General features: G+C 42.3%; 1 protein-coding gene across 1 annotated transcript in view; it reads left to right on the forward strand.

Moving 5' to 3' along the window:
* Positions 1-27,552, forward strand: part of LOC127639469 (uncharacterized) — an 808,968-nt gene that overhangs the window by 560,011 nt on the left and 221,405 nt on the right. Inside the window, exon 9 of the mRNA XM_052121520.1 lies at positions 3,945-4,232. Within this exon, the coding sequence (XP_051977480.1) occupies positions 3,945-4,232 (288 nt within the window). The remainder of the gene's footprint in view (positions 1-3,944; positions 4,233-27,552) is intronic.

Here is a 27,552-nt window from a genome sequence, read left to right on the forward strand (position 1 = left end):
CTTACTCTCGTGACATCATCATCATCATCATCATCATCAGTCTCTTACTCTCGTGACATCATCATAATTATCATCAGTCTCTTACTCTCGTGACATCATCATCATCATCATCATCAGTCTCTTACTCTCGTGACATCATCATAATTATCATCAGTCTCTTACTCTCGTGACTTCATCATCATCATCATCATCATCAGTCTCTTACTCTCGTGACATCATCATCATCATCATCATCAGTCTCTTACTCTCGTGACATCATCATAATTATCATCAGTCTCTTACTCTCGTGACATCATCATCATCATCATCATCAGTCTCTTACTCTCGTGACATCATCATAATTATCATCAGTCTCTTACTCTCGTGACATCGTCATAATTATCATCAGTCTCTTACTCTCGTGACATCATCATAATTATCATCAGTCTCTTACTCTCGTGACATCATCATCAGTCTCTTACTCTCGTGACATCATCATCAGTCTCTTACTCTCGTGACATCATCATCATCATCATCAGTCTCTTACTCTCGTGACATCATCATCAGTCTCTTACTCTCGTGACATCATCATCATCATCATCAGTCTCTTACTCTCGTGACATCATCATCATCATCATCATCAGTCTCTTACTCTCGTGACATCATCATCGTCATCATCATCATCATCAGTCTCTTACTCTCGTGACATCATCATCATCATCATCATCATCAGTCTCTTACTGTCGTGACATCATCATCATCATCAGTCTCTTACTCTCGTGACATCATCATCATCATCATCATCATCAGTCTCTTACTCTCGTGACATCATCATCATCATCAGTCTCTTACTCTCGTGACATCATCATCATCATCATCAGTCTCTTACTCTCGTGACATCATCATAATTATCATCAGTCTCTTACTCTCGTGACATCATCATCATCATCATCATCATCAGTCTCTTACTCTCGTGACATCATCATAATTATCATCAGTCTCTTACTCTCGTGACATCATCATCATCATCATCATCAGTCTCTTACTCTCGTGACATCATCATAATTATCATCAGTCTCTTACTCTCGTGACTTCATCATCATCATCATCATCATCAGTCTCTTACTCTCGTGACATCATCATAATTATCATCAGTCTCTTACTCTCGTGACATCATCATCATCATCATCATCAGTCTCTTACTCTCGTGACATCATCATCATCATCATCATCATCATCAGTCTCTTACTCTCGTGACATCATCATCATCATCATCATCAGTCTCTTACTCTCGTGACATCATCATAATTATCATCAGTCTCTTACTCTCGTGACATCATCATCATCATCATCATCAGTCTCTTACTCTCGTGACATCATCATAATTATCATCAGTCTCTTACTCTCGTGACATCATCATAATTATCATCAGTCTCTTACTCTCGTGACATCATCATAATTATCATCAGTCTCTTACTCTCGTGACATCATCATCATCATCATCATCAGTCTCTTACTCTCGTGACATCATCATCATCATCAGTCTCTTACTCTCGTGACATCATCATCATCATCATCATCATCAGTCTCTTACTCTCGTGACATCATCATCATCATCAGTCTCTTACTCGTGACATCATCATCATCATCATCATCAGTCTCTTACTCTCGTGACATCATCATCGTCATCATCATCATCATCAGTCTCTTACTCTCGTGACATCATCATCATCATCATCATCAGTCTCTTACTCTCGTGACATCATCATCATCATCATCATCATCAGTCTCTTACTCTCGTGACATCATCATCATCATCATCATCATCATCATCATCATCATCATCAGTCTCTTACTCTCGTGACATCATCATCATCATCATCATCATCAGTCTCTTACTGTCGTGACATCATCATCATCATCAGTCTCTTACTCTCGTGACATCATCATCATCATCATCATCATCAGTCTCTTACTCTCGTGACATCATCATCATCATCAGTCTCTTACTCTCGTGACATCATCATCATCATCATCATCATCAGTCTCTTACTCTCGTGACATCATCATCATCAGTCTCTTACTCTCGTGACATCATCATCATCATCATCAGTCTCTTACTCTAATGACTTCATCATCATCATCATCATCAGTCTCTTACTCTCATGACTTCATCATCATCATCATCATCATCAGTCTCTTACTCTCATGACTTCATCATCATCATCATCATCATCATCAGTCTCTTACTCTCATGACTTCATCATCATCATCATCATCATCATCATCATCAGTCTCTTACTCTCATGACTTCATCATCATCATCATCAGTCTCTTACTCTCATGACTTCATCATCATCATCATCAGTCTCTTACTCTCATGACTTCATCATCATCATCATCATCATCAGTCTCTTACTCTCATGACTTCATCATCATCATCATCATCAGTCTCTTACTCTTGTGACATCATCATCATCATCATCATCAGTCTCTTACTCTCATGACTTCATCATCATCATCATCAGTCTCTTACTCTCATGACTTCATCATCATCATCATCAGTCTCTTACTCTCGTGACTTCATCATCATCATCATCAGTCTCTTACTCTCATGACTTCATCATCATCATCATCAGTCTCTTACTCTCATGACTTCATCATCATCATCATCAGTCTCTTACTCTCGTGACTTCATCATCATCATCATCAGTCTCTTACTCTCATGACTTCATCATCATCATCATCAGTCTCTTACTCTCATGACTTCATCATCATCATCATCATCATCAGTCTCTTAGTCTCGTGACTCATTTACTTTAAGACGAGTCGTTTGACATCCGTGTTTAAGAGCACAAGTTCCCGTTTCTGTCGTGTGTGTTTCAGTTGTAGTCATTGTACAATTGTGATGTTTTATGAGCTGTTTATCTGAAACTGTGAAGAAAATGTTGGACGTGACTTTCTGTTTGTGCTTTTGGAGTCTGTTTGGTAAGTTATAAATCTGTTTTTCTGTCTTTTAGTACAGCGTGATTAACTCCAACTAATGACAGCATTTACTTGTCTTTAACATGATCAATCAATCAATACTACTGTCTATGATTTGAGACAGTTTCAGTTGATTTCAAGTGTTCAGTGAGGTTCAGGTCTGGACTTTGTGCTGTTGCATTAAGATTTGTTTTTACTGGAATTACTGGAATAGATAAAGCTGTAAATTACAAGAGGGTGTTCACATACTTTTGATCATATAGTGCATTTACTGAAATCATGAATGACACAGACAGAACACCAAATACCTTCATCAAACTCATTGTGTGAAAATGTCTCATTATACATTCAAATGAAAGAGTTGTGTTGCATGGATGAATTGTTCAATGATATGAAATGATTTCCAGTGTCTCTCTTAGTAACTGCCTCTGTTTGTTCTGCAGGTGTGTTTGGTGTTGAGACAGATGTTTCAGTGTTAGTGATGGAGGGAGATTCTGTCACTCTAAAGAATGATGATACTCAAATACTGAGAGATGAGGGGATCCAGTGGAAGTTTGGACAAATCCTCATTGCTCAAATCAACAGAAATAATAAGATCAGGTTATTTGAGAATGTTGATGATGGGAGATTCAGAGGCAGAATAGAGCTGGATCAGACTGGATCTCTCAACATCACAAACATCAGAACTACAGACTCTGGACAATATAATGTAAAAACCACCAGCACAGATACCCCACTGAAAATATTCACTCTTACTGTCTATGGTGAGTAGAGAAAACTTGCCCTGTTTGATATACATGCATCTTTTCACACATTAATCACCGTCATAATTATTGAGAATATTATGAAATGTTATGATTTTAACTTTGTGATCTGTAATCCACTATTAATGACATTTGTTTCTCAACATTTTAATTATATTTTAAATACGATTGAACTGACATATAAAACAACCCTCATATTGTCTGTATATTTTCCAGCTCGTCTGCCGGTTCCTGTCATCACTTCGGACTCGTCACTGAATTCTTCATCATCTGAAAGTTCATCTAAATGTGTGTTGGTGTGTTCAGTGGAGAATGTGACACAGGTGACTCTCTCCTGGTACAAAGGAAACAGTTTATTGTCCTCCATCAGTGTGTCTGATCTCAACAGAAGTCTCTCTCTACATCTGGAGTGTGTCGATGATTCTTACAGCTGTGTGATCAACAATCCCATCAGAAACCAGACTAAACATCTCAACATTACTGAAGTCTGTCAGCCGTGTTCAGGTACATCAGCGCTGATATTAATGTTTTGTTTATGAACTCATTTATACTGTAGATTCATTCATCATCATGTTGATCACTCAATAGTTCAGTGAATCTGCTGTTTTCTGTGTTTTACTCTGAATAAAGGTGCTTGTGGAAAGTATTTAAACCCCAGTGGCATAATAATGATTTTTTCTCTAAGCTGATAGTTTGTAAAACATGTCCCTGAGCAACTAACAGAGTCTTCTGAAAAGATTTCTCATTGCTAATTTATTTTCTCAGTAGACTTCGCCTGTGGCTGTGGTTTCACTGAAGCTGTGATCCGATTGGTCATCTCTGGTCTGGTGGGCGTGGCTGCTGTTGCTGTGCTGGTTTATGACGTCAGAGCTAAAAGTGTTGGACAGAAGACGAGAGATCATCACTCAAGTAAATAACTGATGAATAAGATATTCAATCATCAGGACACTAGAGGGAGACATTCTTGAACATCTGGATCCATTCAGAGCATGTCAGCAATTTCCTCTTCCCTCTCCAACGATCCTCCAGACATCCACCAAACATCCTCCAAACACTCTCCAAACATCCTCCAAACATCCTCCAAACATCCTCCAAACATCCTCCAGACACTCTCCAGACACTCTCCAAACCCTCCCCTCTAACTCCAGAGGAGTAAGAATGATGAAATGACAGAGATCAAGTTTTTTCAACAGTTTTTAGACTCTACAAAAAATCTTTGGTCGTGTCCACTCTCTCATTCATCCTGTCTGTCATAAAAGTTGACCAAACAAGAAAATTCTGTCAAACCTGTATAACTTTCATGAAACAAAAGGAGATGTTCTTCTCATTCATCATTAGGACTGCACAATTAATCAGAACAATGTTAATAATGTTATAATTATGGATTTACTAATTGTGAAAAGTGTCAATTAAAACTTTCTATGAACATGTTTGTTTGCAGTAGTTGAGTTTATAATCAATCAGATGTGTTGGAGTCAGAGCGAATAGTACCAGCAGTATTTCAATGATTTTAGATTCTGTCTCACCGCGTGTCCCATTGATGCTCGCAGTGTAGAACAAAACTAACAGTGATGTAACACTTGATTTACAGTAAGAGACCGCTTCAGTGATGTTCTAGCATGTTCTTCATGGAAATGGATGGGATGAACAGATATTGAAACGTTATTTTCTGTATTTTTGAGCAAGATGAGAACAGAAGATGAGTTCATGTTAAATGTTGTGTTATATTGGTATTTTATAAGAGTGTCTGTTATGCTGGAGGTTTAGGGGTTAATATTGTGGGGAATAATGGCACTTGTGATCAGGTTGAGGATTGACTTTTAAACTTATGTTTTATTTGAGTTTAGCTCGAGAAGCAGCTGCTGGTAAATTGGCAGTGCGACAGATTAACTGTATTTACACTTGTTTGACATAAACTAATGATTAATAAATCAATTAAAGATTATTAATTAAACAAAACATTAATAAACTGAGTTTGACAAACCTCATGAAGCAGATAAAACTACCAAAGTACATTAATTTATAATAATGCAACTAAATTATGCTCAATTTTGTGTTAAAATCTTTCTCTAATTAAATTAAGGAAGTGTAATGTCTTCATTTTCTGAGTGGAATGAGGGTGAACGAATACTTGAAAACTATCCCTTTAATTTTCACAAAAAAAATAATAATTTTGATTATTTTTGATGATATTGCACAATTAATCTTTTGTTCTATTCTATTATAATCTATTAAAGGAATACTTAACCTAAAAATAAAAAAATTCTCTCATGATTTACTCATCCTCATGTCATCCCAGATGTGTTTGACTTTCTTTCTTCTACAGAACACAAATGAAGATTTATAGAAGAATATTTCAGCTCTGTTGGTCCATATAATGCAAGTGAATGGTTGCCAGAACGTTGAAGCTTAAAAAAAATAATATAAAGGAAGTATAAAAGTAATCCATAAGACCAGTGGTTTAATCCATGTCTTTTGAAGCGATATGATAGATATGGGTGAGAAAAGGTTAAATATGTATGTCTTGTTTAACTATAATTCTCGTCCATGCCCAGTATATGTACAAAAAAATTTAAATCACCAAAAACAAAAGAAGAATGTAAAACTGTAAGTGGAGTAAAAAGGACATGAATATTGATCAGTTTCTCACCTACATCAAACATATCGCTTCTGAAAATCTGGATTAACCACTGGAGTTTTATGGATTACTTATTAGAGATTAATGTTGTCTTTGTGTGCTTTTGAAGTTTCATTTTTGGGCTACTAACATGCATTTATTTGCTTGTGATGGAACAGTAACAGAACAGTCTTGGAGTTTGAGAGATCATTGCCAATTTTGCTCTAACAAATGTTTATGCCCCAGGTAAACTCATGTAACTCCACTCCCCTTTGCACTGATTACATACTGTTGATCCATTATATCACAAAAAATGATTTTGAGTAAATAATTTAGTTGATTATTAATGTCACGTTTATGTGTTTTGTTCATGTCTTTCATTTCCTAGTTTAGTTCCTGTTTCATGCCATGTGTTCCCTGGTCATGTGGTTCCTCTTTCCCTCCATGTTCATGTGTCTTGTTTTCATTGAATCATTGTCTGATTACTTTGTTATTACTCTTTTCTTTAGTTAATTTAGTCTTGTTATCATGTATATAGTTAAGTCTAGTGATTAGTTATCTTTGTCATGTGTTCTCCCATGTCATGTATTTAACAATCATGTTTTCCATAGTCCATTGTCAGGTATTGTTTATGTAACTCTGTTGTTTTGTTCAAGTCAAGCTATAGTCAAGTCATGTTATTTCAAGTCTATTTCACATTTATGTTCACGTTTTTAGTTAGGGTTTTTAAGAGTACACGTTTAAAAATAAACTGCACTTGGGTTCTTCACTCCTTTGTCATCGTCTTTGTCTCTGCCTGTTGCCAACAACATTACAGAATACCTGACCGCCCATAATAAACCCAGCAGTTCGGCTCCTGCGCCTATGTCAGGGGAATCGATCCCTGGAAGAATATGTGGGGTTACTTCTGCTCTTTGGCCAGCAAGGTTGGCTTTAATGAGGTCACCCTCAAAGACTGTTTCCATTTCGGATTGAGTGAGCCAATCGTATCTTGATGCCTGGCGGTCACAGTCCCTTCAATCTGGCTCAATATATCGACATCGCCTCGCAGATCATTGGTTCCACGTTCACTATGGGGGAGGCGTATGCCGAGCATACCAAAGTAAGCCAAGAAAAAAAACATTTATCTATTTATACTGAATCCCGTCTGGCTAAGCAGGAACGTGATTGTGTTTGAATGAAAACTAGAGTGAACATCGGCAGGGCATTTGATTCCTGGAGGGACCTTCGTTGGGTTTTAGGGATCAAAACCCTGAATTGGCATTTTTCTTATTGGACAGGTAAACTTACATAACTGCAAAGTATGTGAAATATAGTGCCATAAGGATTGATCTGTGTCATTTTAGCTAACTTGATCATGCCTGCTAACACTGATGAATTGCAAGCAACCTTGATGTGTAACTTTCAAATAATCTAAACAATCTTCACTTTATGCTAAAATTCAGGTTAATGTCAATGTTAATCTGTAATTATTCAGCAAGGTAAACTACAATAACACATGAAATGAATGCTAGACAATGTTCAAGATAATGCAAAAAGCTACATTCATTAGTGTAACGTAACTTGATTATACAGGAAATATATAAATTCTATTATTATAAAAACAATAGCGCATCGATTTATCAAAATGAATCACATCAATACTGAATTGTGTCAACATATTTATAATGTACAATCTATTTTATAATCAGCTACTGTTATCATTAACCAGATTAAGCTAACAGCTATTGATAAAGCTGGCTAGCTAGCTAGAGACCCTGATGATCTTCTCAGCTATCCTCACTATCCTCTGCAGGGCTTTGAGGTCTAAAACGGTGCAAGTCCCAAACTAGACAGTGATGCAGCTGCTCAGGATGCTCTCAATAGTCCCTCTATAGAATGTAGTGAGGATGGGGGGTGGGAGATGTGCTTTCCTCAGCCTTCGAAGAAAGTAGAGACGCTGCTGGGCTTTCTTGGTGATAGAGCTGGTGTTGAGGGACCAGGTGAGGTTCTCCGCCAGGTGAACACCAAGGAATTTGTTGCTCTTGACGATCTACACAGAGAAGCCGTCGATGTTCAGCGGAGTGTGTTCACCTTGTGCTCTCCTAAAGTCAACAACCATCTCTTTTGTTTTGTTGACATTCAGGGACTGGTTATTGGCTCTACACCAGTCTGTTAGCCGCTGCACCTCCTCTCTGTATGCTGACTCATCGTTCTTGCTGATGAGACCCACCATGGTCGTTTCATCGGTGAACTTGTGGTTCAAGCTGTGCATTGCTGCACAGTCGTGAGTAAGCAGAGTGAACAGCAGTGGACTGAGCACACAGCCCTGGGCAGCCCCAGTGCTCAGTGTGGTGGTGGTGGAGATGCTGTTCCCGATCCGGACTGACTGAGGTCTCCCAGTCAGGAAGTCCAGGATCCAGTTTCAGAGGGAGGTGTCCAGGCCCAGCAGGTTCAGCTTTCCAATCAGGTGCTTAGGAATTATCGTGTTGAATGCTGGGCTGTCTATGTCTAGGTGGGTGAGGGCCAGATGGAGGGTTGTGGTGATGGCGTCGTCCGTTGAACGGTTTGGACGATACGCAAACTGCAGTGGGTCTAGTGAGGGGGGCAGCTGAGTCTTAATGTACAGTAATTAGAGACTAGCATAGAGTTCTTGCACCATTCCGTGCTGACGTAAACACACAAGCCACCACCGCAAGTCTTACCGCAGAGAGTTGTATTTCTGTCGGCACGAAACAAGGTGAGCCCGTCTAGCTGAATGGCGGCATCCGGAACTCTGCAGGATAGACGGGAGAGCTGGCCGGCTAGGGTTTGTTTTTAGCCTAGCATTGACCCCCGCCCTCTTGCCGCGCTTCCGCTTTCTCGCACACCGCTTACGACGTCCTCTCCCCCAGCCACCGGCATCAGGCGATGCCGAGGACTGGAGGCCTGGTCTCCGCAGCAAGCCGAGTACGCGTAGTGCCTCCTGCAGGTCATCATGCAGCTTGGTTTTTGCATGAGTCTTATATTTCAGTAGTGTCTGGCGATGGTAGACACGAACACCGGTTGCTCCGATGTCCATGTTCCGCAAAAGTCGGGCTTTTTTAACAAAAATAGCACCATTTTGGATCCGGAGTGGCCGCTGCGTGCTACCGCGCCGCCATCTTGGATCTCTCCCAACCCTGTTAATAAACTATTGTTGATTCTAATCAATGTTCTATTGATTTAGGTTAATTAATAATTATATTTGATGATTATTAATTATTGTTAATAACCACACCCGCTCCTGAACAAAGTGCCCAACACTCCCCAAGTAAACTAAAATAAACTTATTAACAAAATTTGTTTTAATATTACTTCATACAAGGTTTGTGATTTTTGCTACCATGTGTTAGAGACAATATCTACAGTGTAGGGTTACATTTCAAAATTCATCAAATGAAACTAATAATAAGCAAAAAAATATCACAACAAATTGGTAAGGCTGACAGTAACTTGGTTGCATAATTAGCAATACGTTAAACTATCACTCAATAGAGGCTAGCTAGTTTGGGACCAGATATTGGTTTGAAGTTATTGAAAAACTTTTTTATTTGCCATAAATGAAATACAAATATTTATTGGATATTTTTTAATAACAGGTTAAACTTGACCAACAATTGTTTACAGACAGATTGTTTCACTTTTAATTGAATAAATTACAGTTCCAGCGGGTCAGAAGTTTATAAACAGTGACGTCAAGCAGCTTGGAAAATTCCAGAAAAATATGTCAATCCTTTAGGCAATTAGCCAATTAGCTTCTGATTTTTAAGCGCTCCCCCTGCCACTTCTTCCGCCTCTGTCTGCCTTGATGAGTTCAAGCGGTCCTTTGGTCGTTCCGGTGCCCTACTCTGGTTCGTCAGAGGATTGCAATGGCTTTCTACTTCAGTGTTCACTTGCTTTGGAGATGCAGCATTTTGGGGTTGTCGTTCATCTGATTCAACATGTACTGGATCCCATAGTTAGTGTTCCTGTTATCACCTCTCCATCATCAGTCAGTGCTACCAGAACTACAGTGGCCTACTCTGTTAACTCTTCTCCTGACCCTCTGGTTCAACTTTCTTGCAATCCACTGGCCACTCAGACTTTTCCTGTTCTGACAAGGAGTGCCATGAATTCGTCCTTCAATGTCTTCTCCTGTTCCAGATTTCTCCACACGGTTTTCCCACCGAGCGAGCGATGATCGCTTGTATCATATCCTGTGTGACAGGAGATGCCTTGAAGTGGGGGTCCGCGATCTGATGGCAAGGAGGTAAAGTCCTTTGATGCTTTCATCACCCACTTTCGGGAGGTCTTTGAGCTACCAATGTAGGTTACTGTGGTTCCAGTGGTCTCCGAGTCTACGGAGACTATGTTCACGCCAAGCTCGGTGGTCCTGGAGATTTCCTTCATCGAGCCTCCCATAGCAGTGCTCACGGCCGTCTGGAAGAGGAGTAGGAGAAGAAGAGCTCCTACATCCCAGTCACTGCCAGCACTCATGACCACAGAGGTCAATCCCCTGTCACTATCTGCGCTTACGACCACAGAGGTTGCTTCCCTGTCACTGCCAGTGCCCAAGGCCATGGATGCCTTTCTCTTGTCACTGCCCTTGTTTATGACCACAGAGGATGTTCCCCTGTTACTGACTGTATTTATGACCACAAAGGTCATTTCCCTGTCACTGCTCATGTTAACATCAACATAGGTCATTTCCTTGTCACTGTCTGTGTTTACAACCACAGAGGTCGTTTCACATTCACTGCCAGCGCTCCTGACCATGGTGAGTCCGCCCTCCGAGACTTTCATGACTCTGCCCTCCGAGAGAGCCTTCCATGACGCTGCCCTCTGAGAGAGCCTTCCACTGCCCACTGTCCCAGAGGCTCCTTCTCCAGCGGATACGACCGCTTCTTCTGATACTCATCCCTCAATGTCTCTTGAGCCGCTTACTGCTCCAAGCCCTGCGGCTCTGCCTCCAGAGACTCACTTCCCTGAGACTACAGTGGCTCCACCCATGCAGCATCCTGCAGTGCCTACTCGTGAGCCCCCATCGGCTCCGCCTCCAGAGACTTAATTCCCTAAACCTCCTGTGGCTCCGCCCACTCCACCTCTGGCTCCTTCTCCAGAAACACAAATCCCAGCTCTGCCTGCTCCATCTCCAGCTCCTCCTCCTTAGTCTCAAGTCCCTACTCCTTACTCCTTACTCCTTATGTGGCCCCACCTGCTCCCTCCTCCCTGGCATCCTGACTGTCCGACAACTCCTCCTTGGCCTCATAATCATCCTCCAGATCCTTCCTGGTCTGCTTGGCCCTGCCCTCCTTTCCATCCACCATTCGGCACCAGAAGTCACCCTTTAAGGGGTGGGGGGGTTCTGTCACGCTCTCCCCAGTCTCTGTCTGTCACTCCCACCACAAAACTACATTACCCAGAAGCATCTCCCCAGACTTCTAATCACCTGCACCTGCACACAGTTACCACAGTAATCAAGGACAGCTCAAAAACCTGCCACAGCCACACAATCATGGTCTAGTCTCCCTTAGGAACACACAGACCTCAATGCTCTTACACATCAGTATCATCCTTCTTCGTGCTCTCATCATTAGTGTTACTCTGAACCAGCCATGTCCATTTATCATTTCTCTTAACTATAATTTAAATAATGTTCCCACATCTGGGTTCACCATCCATCTGTGTTGTCTTCCTAACACTGATAGGCTAATTGGAGTCAAATGGAGGTGTACCTGTGGATGTATTTTAAGGCCTACCTTCAAACTTAATGCCTCTTTGCTTTACATTGTGGGAAAAATTGTGGACCTCCACAAGTCTTGTTCATCCTTGGGAGGGATTTCCAAATGCCTAAACTTCTGTACAAACAATAGTATGGAAGTATAAACACTATGGGACCACACAGCCATCATACAGCTCAGGAACGAGTCACATTCTGTCTCAAAGAGATGAATGTAGCTCTGCAAATCAATCCCAGAACAACAGCAAAGTACCTTGTGAAGATGTTGAAGGAAACAGGTAGACACGTATCTATATCCACATTAAAATAAGTCCTATATTGACATAAACTGAAAGGCTACTCAGCAAGGAAAAAAGCCAGACTACAGATTGCAAGTGCACATAAGGACAAAGATCTTACTTTTTGGTGAAATGTCCTCTGGTCTGATGAAACAAAAATGTAACTTTTTGGCCATAATGACCATCAAAATGTTTGGAGGAAAAAGGGTGAGGCTTGCAAGCCAAAGAACACCATCCCAACCGTTAAGCATGGGGGTGGCAGCATCATGTTGTGTGGGTGCTTTGCTGCAGGAGGCACTTCATAAAATAGATTGCATCTCGAGAAAGGAAATTTATGTAGATATAGTGAAGCAACATCTCAAGACATCAGCCACATGTCATGGGATTATTCAGCCCCAGTTTGTTTTGTGTGTATTCCCTCATGTCGTTATGGGTGTGGCGTTATTTAACAGCAGCGTTGCTCAGCAATGATTATTTCCAGCCGCTGCCTGATTAAGAGACACTCTGAATCAAACAGTCTTTTAAAAGAATTTATTCTTGCAAGAAGGACCCAGTCATTACACAGGAGTTAACCGTTCTGTGCCATGAGTGAGACGAGAAGGGGAGGGCTGACTTGTATTTTATACCTCTTTTATCCAAGGTCTCTAACAGAAGCAGATCCTTCCCCTCTGCATTCCTCAGACACAGTGGCATTCCCTTGCAATGACTATCACTGATCAATGAGTATCAAAATTTCTACAACAATTCCCCACTTTTTATCATTCAGATTACTCAATCACAATAATAAACAATAAGACAAATTTAAAGTCATATCATCACACTTACACTCTTCTTCTCTGATTTTCGCATAAATTATCACTCTCTTAAACATTTGTGAAATAACATTTGGATAAAGTAAAAAAAGCTGTTTTTTTTTGTGTGGGGATAGTCCCTTAAGTATTAGCAAGCAAGTAAAGACTTTATCTGAAGCCGGGCTAAATGAGTAAACACCGTTACTGCATGTCTGACATAAAATCAGACCCTCAGTCACCTCAGTATAAACAAGGAATAGTGTACAGATTGAGTAGGAAAAACACATCACTTTAACATTTTGGTTATGTCAGCAGGCTATAAAAATACAAAGAATAAAAGTATAACAAAATCCCTAATTTCAAACCCTCTCCTTGTACGTCATCTCGTAACATGGATGACAGCTGCTTATAACCCTCTTTACATATCAAATTATTCTCAGAAAGGGAAGAAATACCTCATTTTAACACATTTCACAGTAGCTCTCGCTACTCGTATCATCATATTTGTGTTCATCATCCTCTGGATATACTGTCATTTTTACCATTTGAACAGACACCCCTGCTTTAACCAGTCTCTGTACTGAGCTGGAAACACCTGTTATGATGCATGGTAAACATAACAATATCAACAGTCCTATCACCGCAATTGGTAACACAGTTTGAATCAGCCAATACCCCCACCCTCCCCAGAGATTCATAAACCAAGTAACCTACACTCACCTAGAACTTTATTAGGAACACCTGTACACCTACTTATTCATTTGATTATCTAATCAGCCAATCATGTGGCAGCAATGCACTGCATAAAATCATGCAAATATGGGTCAGGAGCTTCAGTTAATATTCATATCAACCATCACAATAGGGAAAATTGGAGGCATGATTGTTGGTGCCAGACAGGCTGGTTTGACTAGTATAACTGCAGACATTCCAAGTCTCCCGGAAGTTCCGGGAGTCTCCCGCATATTGATAACGGCTCCCTGATGCCCGCAAATTAGTTAAAATCTCCCGGAATCAAGAGCGAGTGAGCAAGAGCGGTTAGACTGTGCTCCAAACCGTGTAGCGCGCACGGCAGAGAGGGAGAGAGCGAGAGACCTTGCGTGTGTGTGTGTGTGCGTGTGTGCATCAAGAAGTGCATGTAAGACAGAGAGCATCCTGATTGGCCTGTTTCGGTAAGTCAACCAATTAATTGTCAGGGTGGGCGGGCTTTTATCTCCCGAACCTAATTAATCAGTTCAGTGTATCTAGACACAGGAGGGAGAGGGAGAGTGCCCCAAAAAGCGAAAATATAAGACACATTTTACGCCAGACTACACGAAAGTGTACCCCTGTCTAATAAGAGTGAAACATAATGACAGTCTTGCACGCTGTACAGTTTGTAACAGTGACTTCAGCATTGCCCATGGCGGGTTAAATGATTTTAAAAGACATGTTGAGGTGAGTTAAACAAGTTTAATTTCATGTGCATATTATTCAGGCCGGCTAGTTACCTAGGCTACATGAAAACAATAAACTCCTTAGACCTGTTTAAAGTTGCAATGGAATATAAATAAAAGCAGTTTACATAAATAGTATAAGCAGTTTATATTAAAAGTAATCTACATAATTAACAAATAATTGCATAGGCCTATAGCCTAAAGAAATTATATATTATGCTTTTATATCTTTTGGGGGGGGGGATACCTCCCTGAAATGACTTTTTGCAGGTTGGGATGCCTGTAACTGCTGATCTCCTTGGATTTTTATGCACAAAAAGACATTATAGTCTCTAGAGTTTACTCAGAATGGTGCCAAAAACAAAAAACATACAGTCAGCGACAGTTCTGTGGACAGAAACACATTGTTGATGAAAAAGGTCAACGGAGAATGGCCAGACAGGTTTGAGTTGACAGAAAGGCTACAGTAACTCAGATAACCACTCTGTACATTTGTAGTGTACAGAATAGCATCTAAGAATGCAAACACATCGAACCTTGAGGCGAATGGGCTACGACAGCAGAAGACCATATTGGGAACTATTTTTAGGACCATACTGTTCCTAATAAAGTTCTAGGTGAGTGTATGTACTCTCAACATGTTCTGGCTCTTGTATAGCTTTTCTCATGTGTTCAATTACATTCGTGATGTTGTCGCTGTAATCTGGAATATTGAAACAACAAGACATTCCCAACATTTTGCAAACTCCCCCTTTCTCTGCAGTTAACATATCAAGAACCAACCTGTTTTGAATGGCCGCATCTCTTAACTGTTTCATTTCATCATTTATCATTGTCAAAGCATTTTCTGTGCTATTAGCTATTGCTAATACTGTCCATGCTAGCCCATTTATCTTATTAATTGTTACCGTTGTACCCACCCCTAAGAACAATGACCACCCCACATTTGCTCCAGGCGTCGTCCACGGATCAGATAATGTGTACCCTGCATAGTGCTTTGGCAAAATCCCAGGCAAGATTACAACATTTATTTTTTTCCCTTCCCACCCCAGGTGCCTTGTTTTGCAAATACACAGATGTACCCACATTCATCAAAGCTGGGTAACAACACCCTGACCACTTCTTTGGCATCTGATGAAATGCCCTGTTACCACACACCCACACTGCTGCAGGTGAAGTTTCATGTGGCTTACCGAATAGGCATGTGAAGTTGACTTCTTTGTCGTTGATGACGGCTGTACAGTTGTCCGCTGTTCTGTCCTTCACGTTGATTCTGACCCTGCAGTCAGACCATCCTGCTTTAAACCGTCTCGCATTGTTCTTGAATTCTTTTCAGTTCGTACCTTTTCACGATGATTACTGCTTGAGACCACACGATGGGGTCCAATCTGCACACAGGCCATGTTATTCTCTTTGGTTGGCCTTGCTCTTCCACTGATAGTGGTACTTGGTGTTCAAACTTGATCTCAGCGTTTATTGACATTCACTCGGAACAATCTCTTCCTGTTGCTGATTCTACTGCGATGTGGGCGGAACTTTCCTGCAATGGTTGGCATGAACCCACGTAGCTCTCTCTGCGACCTTCACTGGCGTGTGAGTCATTAGTAGCACTTGGAATGGTGCCAGCCACCTTTTCGCCTTCCAGCTCTTTCTCCTCAGGTCATGAATCACAACAAAATCGCCAGGCCTGATTTTATGCAGGAGGGTTTCATCAACCTTCCCCTGAGCAGCTTTCACCTGAACACAAACATTGGACAACACAGAAGACATTTCTCTGCATTAATTCAACATGTCATTCTCACACAGATCTGTTGATGGCAGCCTCTGTCTACCCCCCTCTATTCCCATGAATGGGGGTCTACCAAAAAGTATTTCAAATAGACTTTTTTTTTTTTTTGAAAAAATTTGTTTTGACTCTTTTTCTCATTCTGGTGTACATCAACACAATTGGGAGTGCTTTAACCCATGCGAGCCCAGTTTCCTCACAGCACTTAGCCAATTTGTTCTTGATCGTTTGATTGTCCTCCACTGGCGGCGTGGTAACTGCAGTGTGTTCTCATGTCAATTCCCAAAAACTGACCCACCTGCTTTATTGCTTCATTGACAAAGTGTGTCCCATTGTCCGAGCAGATTTTTCTTGGAATTCCCCATCTCGGAACAATCTCGGTTAAAAGAGCTTTCGCTACTGCTGCTGAGTCTTGTTTTGAGGTTGGGAAGGCCTCAACCCATTTTGACCACATGTCAACCATCACCAGGCAGTATTTCTGTTTCCTATGCACTGAACCTGTCAATTTTGGGACACATGGCAAGTCACATGGTCATATCGTAGAATGGCCAGCTCCAGAATCTACCAAAAATGTTTTACTAATGTCCCCTCAACTGATATTTGATATCTCTGCATTTGTAAAAACCCTGAACTTTTGTAAATTCTCAAACATTCATCCGAAACATCACATAAAACTTCATCAGTCACACTGAAAGATTTGCAAGCATTGTCTTCATTGCAGAGAGCAGTATGTAAATCAGTGTATGTGTGTGTGTTGTATGTGTGTGTGGTTAAAAAATGTTCACTTCCATTTCCTGTAGCCAGCTGCCGAGCACCCTGTATCCGACTCCCTCCCTCGCTGCTCTCTGCTCTGCCTCAGTCTGCCTTTTTCTTCTCCGGACAGTCTGAAGCCCAGTGCCCCTCTTGTTTGCACAGCCTGCATTTCGTGCATTCTCTGAACTCATGGTCGTCAGTCTCACACAAGCCGCAATTCCACTTCCGCTGGTTTCTGTAGCCTCTCTTCTTTTTGTCGGTCCACTTCTGCTGTGGTTTTGATGTACTGACATTAGACTGTAGTCGCACAACTGCCAGCTGAAGATCTCTCTCCCCCCTCGCCTTGATTTTGTCTTTCTTTGTCAGCAGCTGTTCCTCTGCGTGTACAGCGTGTGCCAGGGTGGAGGTCAGCCGCTCTTCCATTCAATGTAACTAACTTTCACTGCCTGTGTGATCTCAGGTCTCAGAAAAAAGTTCATTCAGGTCTCCTTCACTGTCCGAGTCGGGAGAAGCTGCTTGTGGTGCTTGTCTTCTGGGCGGAAGTCGAGGTTGGGGTTCAGTTTCAGGGCTTTCAGCTCCGCCACGGGATAGTGATGATTATATGCCGGCGGCGCCGGCACAATCGTCGTTGCATGTGGGGAAACACAAACATACTTTTCATTGGTTGGTTCTGGTAGTGCTGACACACAAACAGAACTTTCACACATTTTATTTTCTTCCACATTGTCAATCCTACATGCTAATTCTTTCTGCATTTGCTTTTGTTCTCTTCTATCTGCTTCCTTAAGCCAACAGCCCACTGTCTGTTCACATTTTTTTTACACACATGTTGAACGCAGACACAACAACCTCTTTGTGCCCCGCTGCCCTGTTCCACTGATTCTCGCACCACTCTCAGTCTAGTCATGCTCAGTGTTCCCTCCCCTGGGGAAATCATGGTATTTGATCAGTTTCTCTATGTCCTGCATACATTTTCTCCCATAGTTTTTTCTCATTTGACAGAAAACTAGTGTATCAAATTTGGCAAGCTTGCTTTGAGATTTCCCCATACTGGCTGTTTGTGTTTCTCTGTGGATTTACCGTTCGACGCACGTCTAATAATCTGTCGGACGTCTCCAACAGATCTGATTTCTTAACCCAAGATCAGCTAAGGGTGCACTCCCTAGTGCTTTGTTAATTACGGTTTGCTCAAAATCTTTCTCTGGAGTATGTTCCAGCGTTCAGTATTTCAGCTAACCTAATTAAACATTTTTTGCGAGAACTCAGTCTCTGTTTAGAAAACCTCTTGACCTGTTCGTAGGTCTCAGTTTCTGCTCGAGAACCTCTTGTACTTGCACCACAGAAAACAGTTTCAGCCACTGTTTAGAAAATCTTATATATATATATATATATATATATATTTAAAAAAAAAAAGAAAAGAAAAAAAGAGAGAATGACTGAATGCCGCAAACGATGCGTGTTCCCCTGTTCTCGCTCTATAGCTGAAGAGGACACGCATCAGTTTTTGCTCTGTTTATTTGGGGGAAGAGTGCGCTGCTCTCGTGTTGCAGCAGGGCGGGTGCAAGCACTGCGATTTGCTTTAACAGGCAAAGTGCTTTGCGCTCGCCTCGCTTGCTTCCGGGAGTCAACACTCACTCACGAAAAAAAAAAAAGATAGTTCTTGGGGCTCTTGCTTGGATTTGGCTGAGGAGCAAGACACGGGTTGATCCCTTTCTCTCGCTCTCTCCCCAAACCCAGCTGGTCCTTCACATGATCTCGAAGCGCGTTCCGACGCTTCTTCGGATCATGAGGAGGATCGCGATTCTCTTCCCGCCTCCAAGGTTTCCGTCCACGATAAAAAATCTACGGAGGAATTGCTCGATGTTGTTACTCGTGCGGTTGCCAGATTGGACTGGCCACGCGAAAAAGAGACCCCCAAACCCTCCAGATTAGGGGATAGATTTTATCTTCCAGTCTAAGAAAGGGAACACCTCATGAGTCCCTTCCCTTCTTTGATAACCTCCATGAAGAGCTTTTTTTTCTCATGGAGGAACTCTCGACGTCATTATATTCGACTATCATGGGTGCTGAGGCACGGGGGTATTCATTGATGCCGCCGGTCGGAGAGACGCTTGCGGGCTATCTCTCGCCGGGCTCGGCATTGTCACTTAAGAAGCTGTTTTACAGGTGTACCAGGCTGACCTCCTGGACGACCTGAGTGTGGGTTCTGCACTTGACGAGCAAGCCTCAGACCCGCATCGGTCCTGTCTGAAGTGAGGCTCTAAAGCAAAGCGTGGCGAGTCGTGCTCCTCCTCCCAGGGATTGGGGACAGTCTCGCCGCCCTCGTCAGCCCCCGAAGCAAGACCTCAGGACTATAATTTCTAGTAAGAGAAAACCCTGACGGTCTTGCGCCTAGATTAGGGGGGGGCCCTTGGGATGGGGCGCATGCTTCACTTCACCCCTCCCGGTACCCCCTCAAAGCCTCTCCATTCCCGCCACCTCTTGGTGTTTCGGGTTGCAGAGGCTTCCGTCAAAATTGGGTGTTTTCGCTGTTCCTGCATTTTATTCAGGACACGAAACACTCAACAACCCCTCAACAGGAAGTGTTGAAATCTAATACCCATCTCAGAGATCCTGGCAGCGTGGAAATTTCTGCCAGATATATTCTTTTCTGTGGGTCTTATAAGGGCGTCAGGATTTAATTCTCTCGCCGCTTTTCCATGTTTCAAAGGCGTGTTCTCACTAGATTTATTTTTTATGTAAAAAAAAACAAAACTAAAATCTCCTGGTTAAAGGGTCCATGGTATGTGTTCCCCTTCCAGAGAGAGAGTAAGGTTATTAAACTAAATACTTCCCGTTTCCCATGGAGGCTGGGGGGTGGTGTCTGGCTTAGATCTTAAAGCTTGAACTACCCGTGGGTGTTCCTAGATGATGCCTATCAAGACGGTCGTGTCTCAAGCCCTACAACTCGTTTAGCTGGTCACCATCAATCTTATGACGCACTTCTATACTTCATTTAGAAGTTCTGCCACAACATGGAAAGTTCCTGAGGTTCGCTTCCGGGGCGAAGTCTTCCAGTGTCAGGTTCTTTCACTTGGCCTAGCCCTTTTTACCCGCACATTCACAATGCATGATGTAGCGCTGGCTCCTTGTGACTCCGGGGCATCTGCATTCTGAATTATGTAGACGACTGGTCAGTTCCAGGAACTGGCAGTTCAGCACAGGGACATCGTCTTAGCTCATCTGTTTCTCTGGGGTTGAGGCTCAACGCCAAGAAAAGCGTCCTCTCTCCCTCTCAGAACACTGTCTATCAGGGCATCGTATGGAGTTCAATCACAATGCGGGCACAACTGTCTCCCGCTAGGATTGAGTCCATTCAGATCACCCTGAGCAAAGTCAGGCTAGGTCAAGGTTGCACAGTATCAACGATTTCCGGGTCTCAGGGCGACCACGTCCTCGGTGACCGTTTTTGTTGTGGCCCAGAGCCAGGGGATTTCTTCCAAGGGCCAAAAATAAGGGTTACGCACCTCAGGCTTCATTCCCTTTCTATGTGGTTCAGACCCCATTTTTCTGCCTTGGGTCCCACTCTAGGTGCGTCTTGTTGTCGCAAGCTGCTAACGACAGATGCCTCCCTGACGGGCGGGGTAGCGGCCTTATGTGGTCGTCCAGCTTAAGGGGATTGGAGGGTCGTCAGCTCGGTTGTCACAGTTACTGTCATGGGTTGACGGCTGTATTTCTATCCCTGAAATACCTCCTCCTGAGGCTGCCATGTCTTGGTGCGGGTGGACAATACAGCGGTAGCCTCTTACATAAATCATCAAGGAGACCCACGTTCTTGTCAGCTGTATTTCTGACGCGTCGGATTCTCCTTAGGGCCCAGGGCAAGCTCCTGTCACACAGGTCAGTTGTATCCCTGGATGCCCGTATGTGGGAGCAGATTTACTGTCCAGAGAGAAAATACCAACGGGGGAGTTAAGAACTCCATCCTAAGGTAGTAGTTGCCCAGAGTTCGCCAGCAAGGGTTTTTGCCTCTTACTGATAGCACCGCGCTGGCCGAACAGGGCTTGGTTCTCGGAACTAATTTCTTCCCTCGACGGCTCGCCTTCCCTCGCGATTCCAAACAGGAAGGATCTTCTATCTCAGGCACAGGGCAATATTTCATCCCTGCCCCGAATTGTGGAGTCTTTCATGTTTGGCCCCTAAGGGTAACAACTGAGGGACACAGGGCTTTCTCCTGAGGTTATCGAGACCTTTTTAAAGGGGTCATGACATGAGAAACCAAATTTGCCTTGATCTTTTGGTATATGAGAGGTCTTTGTATCATTAAAACGTCCTGCAAGTTTAATATTTTAAGATGTCCTCCCCATTCTAAACGAATCATTTATTTAATCAAGCTCAAAATACAGCTCGTTCTGGATTCATGGTTAGAAGTGACGTGACGGTTAGAAGTGACGTACCAGCGTTTGCATATGACCGCCTCCAGCACAAGATAACTACGCTTTAAGCGCAAGACAACTACGCTCATTTCGTATCGCCGTGCACCTCACAAGTGTTCAGTCGATGGACAGCGAGCTCTGACAGAGACTACTTGTGCACAGGAAAATTACGATGCCACACAGATGTGCTGTTCCTGGCTGTGGTCAAACAAAACCTCTGAATAAGCTGCCGAAAGATCCAGACGTCAGGGAAAAATGGATGCAGTTTATTTTTTGCGGACGTCCCAGTCACGGCAGTGTTAACTTAAGCGTTTGTTCTGTACATTTTAAGGATGACTGTTTTTAGAACAAATCTCAATATGATGTAGCGAATCAGCTCTATATTCTTCCACCATTAGGTAGCGAATCAGCTCTATTAAATATTAATAATCAATCATAACTTGTTATAATCAATTATGAATATTTGGATCAGTTAATCGGGTTAACTTGATGTAGCTACATTAACATTACAACCAAATACTCGGTTCATCCCGTGAACACTCAATTTTGGTTATTAATTAATTAATTAATAGAAATGTACATTTCGGGGCAAGGGAAATGTCTTTCTTACTAAGTATTAAGAGCAAGTAGTCAAAATCTATGATTAGTGACTTTAGATATGAGCTTGGGACACAGACAACTTTACATGTGACATGAACAAGACTTTATTAACTAGACTAAACATTTAAACTACTCTAACATACATATACATACATTCATACAGTTTACCAAGGGAAAGAGGGCTGAAGCAGAATACAGGAAGGCAAGAAGTTATAGCATTGTTTGAAGTTCAGCAGATCAACAGCCTGAGCAAACCATCATATTAGTTCTGACACGCCCTTTTTAGAAAGGGGTTAAGGATACTTAATGTATCAAATAATGAGAATAAGTTTGATACTTGCATGTCCCATTTGAAATAAACTGTCCTGATGCAATTTGTTGAGGCTCCAGTTGATTTTTGATGTTGTCTTGATGAGAGAGAGAACCAGTGAGAGTCAGAGGATCTTGGTGAATGGGCAGTCAAGGCCGTAGGTAGCCTGGCGCACGCTTGGGAGTCCTTGGGGCCTTCTAGTGTGGCATCATTCAGCGAGAGAGTGAGAGCACAAGGCTCAGAGAACCAGAAAGCAAGAGATAAGCGACAGGGCTAAGAAGGAGAGTTAAGAGAGAAGATGGGCGCAGCAATTTTATACCCTCAGGGAACAGGTCCCACCTCTCATTGGCTCGACCAATAAGAAGGGTTTGAGTTCTAGGCGGGAATTTGGTTTATTGCTCTTTGTTGTAAAATTGCCCATTGCATGTGCAAGAAAGAAAATAGGAAACATACTTGTAATACTAATATGTTGTTGTTATCGACATATCATGTACACAGTCATTTCAATCTTCAGAATACCAAGTTATAGAGACCAAATATGCCACACATATGATTTTGGTTAACCATAGTATGCAAAGTCTGAAACATTAACCCATTAGTTTGCAAGAAAACATAGATCAAGCACATTTAAGGGAAAATGTGAGATGGCACATTAGATACATGTCAATATTTATCACATGGATATATAGAATATATATATAGGATTAACAGGGTTCATTTCTCTTTCTCAGTAAGAGAATGAAGTGAGGGTCAGCACTTCTCTGAACATTCCTTTGGAGGTCGTAAAATTCTCCTGCCTTTGGGCAGGAGAATGATTCCTTTGTTCCGTCACGGCTCATTTGCATGTTTCTGGCTGGGTTTATGACGGTAAGAGATTTTGGGCTGAATGACTCAAAAGATGGCAAAACATAACGTAATATCATTCTACGAAGATCTTATATTCGAATTTAGCTAGGCCAAATCGTAAGGTTTAATTTGATACCAAGAAAAATATATTTAGTACACTTAGAAAGGGAATATACACTGAGGCTATTAAATATGAGGCCTCAGAGTTTAAAACACACAACTGAAACAGTTCTAACTGAGTTTGATATACCTCAGAAATACACAACATACAGGGATTACACGTATTTCATTAGCAATATGCAGTTCTGTGTTTAACTGAAAAACACACACACACATTTTTACGTTCAAAGTTTCCCCCTTCCTGTCCACACGATAAGCACGTGGTGAGCATGCGGATGTCACATGCGGTTCTCTGTCAATAGTTCATTGTCTCTTTGTCAATACATTTATTGTGCTTGTGGAGACTGGTTGGCGCTATTTCAGTAATTAGGGGAGTTTTTAAACAGTAAGTTCTTGTTTGTTCGTGAATCTGTTAAAGCCACTGATCCTCCGCCATACCTTACAGTCCCCTTTTTCAGCCAGGTGGTGTCCCTGTTGGAGACATCATCGGACGACAATCATCACAATGGCGGATGGCAGGTGAATCATGAGGGTTTTGTAGCAGGTGGTTGTTCCACGGTGGGTGATGTAGACAGTAGCCACATCCAGGTCTCTGCAGCAGGTGCAGAGGCAGCAGGTGCGGAGGCAGCGGGTGCCTTGACAGTGTGTCACCTGTCATTATGAAGTCAGTTCGTTTGAGGCAGGTGCTTGTTTGTGGCTGCAGGGAGTGGTTATGGGCATTGTGTAGTTTGGAGAGAGTTTCAGACTGACCTAGTACTGGTAGCAAAAGGGCAGCAGGTGGCCGTTCGCCCTTGGTTCGGCACCTAGTCACCAGGTGTCTGAAGTCTGCAGTGTTACTCTGCTCTGGCAGCAGTGCTGACTTGAGCTTGCCTGAGTGGTGTTGGGCAAGAGTCAGAGGTTTGTTCTTCCCAGTACTCCTCAGGGGAGTTCTGTTCCAGGAGCTCTTTTGCTAGTGCTAGCAGCTCTTGTAACTCAGAAACAGGCGTTTCTAGCTGTCTTTGTGCAGCCTCTGTTTGGCACCTGTTTGAAAGGTGTACAGGAGGATGTTGTTGTAGACTGCTGTGGGACGTCCTGTGGTGTTTGCTGGGTGAGGCCTTGTGTTTGTTAAAGGCCTTCTGTGTCAGGTCACGCAGTTGTTGGATAGGCATTGTGTGGGGGCAGGCCATAATGCCTAAATGGTGACTTACCATAGGATGGAGGTTTCGGAGGAAAAGGCACTTGAAGCTGGTGTCCTCCTCCATCCCAGGTTTGTTCGCGAGCTCCGAAGTAAGCTCGTCTGAGTCTGTGGTAGTAAACATAGGGAGTTTCATGCCGACCCTGTTTGGTGTCTAGGGCAGCGATCAGTCCGTTTTTAGACTCTGAGAATTCCCTTATGATGGCTTGTTTCAGCTGCTGGTAGTTAGACTGGATGTTTTCTGGCTGTCGAGCCAGAAAGCGTCGCAACTCTGGGCTGGACGTGATCCAGATCAGATGGAGTCTATCTTGATGGTTCACACTCATCAAAGACTGCAGGTGAAAGTCAATGTCTCGCAGGTAAGCGTGGACGTCGTGGTCTCCTGCAAGCTCTGGTGTAAATGCAGGGATATGTCTGGCCATTCGGTTGAGGTCTTTGAGTGTCGCTACACGTGTCGTTTCAAGATTCGTCTGAATCAATCCTTTTCCTTCCGCGGCTGCAGAAGCTTTAAGGAAACTGTCCGATGACGTGTTAAGCAGTGGGGTTTGTCTCCCCCTTTGTAAATCTGTGCTTGGCTGGGGAGGTTTCTCTGCTGATTGCAAGTGGGGGAGTGAGATGTCTCTCCTGCTGTGGTTCCTTTTGCAGCAGGTAAGAGTGTCTCAGTTCTCGTTGGACCATGTCAAGTTCATCTTTGGTGTTGTCCAGCTGCTGAGTCAGCACTTTAACTTCAGCTCTGGACACATTCAGTTGACCTTCACAGGCCATGATTCTGGCATCTTTGTCCAAGAGTTCAGAATTTGCTGTTTTTAACATTGAATCTTTGTGAAAGAGTACCTTTTCCAGGTGCTCTCTGGCTGTCTTTTCCAACTGCTCTTGTTGTTTAGCAGCTGTCAGAGCCGTTTGAAGTCTGTGGATTACCTCCTGTGACTCCCTTCTGCCAGGGTCCTTGTGTCTGTCCTGAGCCTCTATCTCTAGCAGGTCTATGCGGTTTTTAGCATGTGTCAGCTCCGTTTGGGACTCAGTGATCTGGCGTTTGAGGTTGTTTACCTCCTGTTTCAAACCTGTGAGGTTGTGGGCCAGGACGATAACCTCAGTCAGATATTTGTGCTCATACCTCTGGTTTGAGTCGTCTGTCATTAGTTCTTTTCCCTCATTTTCCAGTTGCTTTTTGTTCTGTTGCTGAAGGTCGTCAGCAGCCATGGATAAAAGGGTGTTCCTCAAAACACCTAGCCAGTCCTTTTGGCCTGCCATCTGGGCAGTTAGGCTGAGCATCTGCAACATTTTGGCACACTTCTGGTGAGAGTAAGGGCAAGAGACTAATGCAAGATCAAACAGAATTTGGAGCTAAAGGCAAAGTGAAACAGCAAGGTGTATAATGTACAGCTAGGTTTTGCTAGGTGTGGTTAACAATTGAAATGTGTTCCTGATTATTACTATCTTAGCTGCAAATAGCAGGATGCTCAGGTTTGTGTGGATCTGAGTGGCTTTGCTAAAAGAGCGTAAGCCTAGATTTAATAAATGACTTAAGATGTTTCTTTGGGTCAAATTATTTATCAGCACTTACTGATAGCATACAACAGGCTTGATCTTTGAACACATGAAGAAGAGAAAGAAAGAGGAAGAAAAGAGCTTTCCTATTAGATTGTGTCTATTAGTGGTGCTCAAAATTATGCCATAGGAATCGTCTAGATTACTAGTGTAGCTGGCTCATAAAATTTAAGCAACTTGTCGCAAATAAACACAAAATCGAGAAGAAAAGTATGTCTAGTTACTTTTGCAGTTTTATGGGGAAATAAAACCACACTAGACCAAGAGGGTTAAATGGGAAAATAAATAGCTGACTTCTATTATTAGTAAAAATAATAAAAAGACTTGAAGAAGTGATTAAAATAGCAGAATAACCTTGTATTGGGAATAATCAATAGCACTGATGATTAACAATTAGATTTGCTTTGGACATCATTCTATAGTTGGTCACAGCTGTTAGCGTGTTCAAGACCACACAATGTGTTTGTCCCTCTATAAAGTTTAGTCAACGTGCCATTGAAAGTTCCCAATAACTATAAAAATTATTCTCTATCTAAACAGTTTACATGTAATTAAGTTTTAGATTTAATTAACAAAGTAACTGCAAATTTAGCTGAACAGCGTTCAGTAAGGGATGCACCTGAAAGGTGCAGGTGAAGTTAGATGAGAAGAATTAAAGTTAAGGAAAGAGAAAGTGAGAATTCAGAAACCAGAAATGGGGTTAAAGGAAAATGGTTTAGATCACTTCACTCTGCATGCACATAAGCTGTAGATAAAGGCTTCATGTAAATTATGCTAGCAGCTAACTGTTGAAGCTATTAGTTAGCTTAGCCTAAGCTAAGGGGCTGCTAAGTTGGGTTAGCTTAGCCACCTAGGCTGGTTTGTTTACAAAATGGCGTCAGAAGGAAACGCATGCGCTATCTGGAGTGAGCACTTCCTGTGACAAGTCGTTGTCATGGGAACCAATGCACTTCAGAGTTTCAGTGAGTTAAACACAGTTTTGATCACCAGGAAGCTAAGCCTTTTAGATGCACAGATAGTTTAGATGAAGGACATCAATCTAACTATAATTTGTAAGGCCTTTATACTGTGAAAAGGGGAGCATCGCCCAAATCTACATTTATATAACACTGTACTGAGATTTCTTCATCAGAAACAGGTTAAGCAATCAATTCTGGTACAGTTTACATGCCGCTGAGCTGAGATTCCTTCATCAAAACAGACTTACACTTTAATACTGAAATTAGGGTTTCTTTGCTAAAATCATATTACTCGTACACTGATACCTTTTGAAAATATGCTTAAATGTGTTAAGACTCTTTCAATTACAGTAGAGATGTCAATTCAAGCCATCACCTTATCCGCATCCAAACAAGCCAGCAACTAGTGAAGCAAATGCCGTTTCAGCATGTCATGTCCTATTCTGACCGAATTATTCAATGCACACTTTTA

This window comes from Xyrauchen texanus, chromosome 48 (assembly GCF_025860055.1).
Source record: "Xyrauchen texanus isolate HMW12.3.18 chromosome 48, RBS_HiC_50CHRs, whole genome shotgun sequence".
Classification (NCBI taxonomy): domain Eukaryota; kingdom Metazoa; phylum Chordata; class Actinopteri; order Cypriniformes; family Catostomidae; genus Xyrauchen; species Xyrauchen texanus.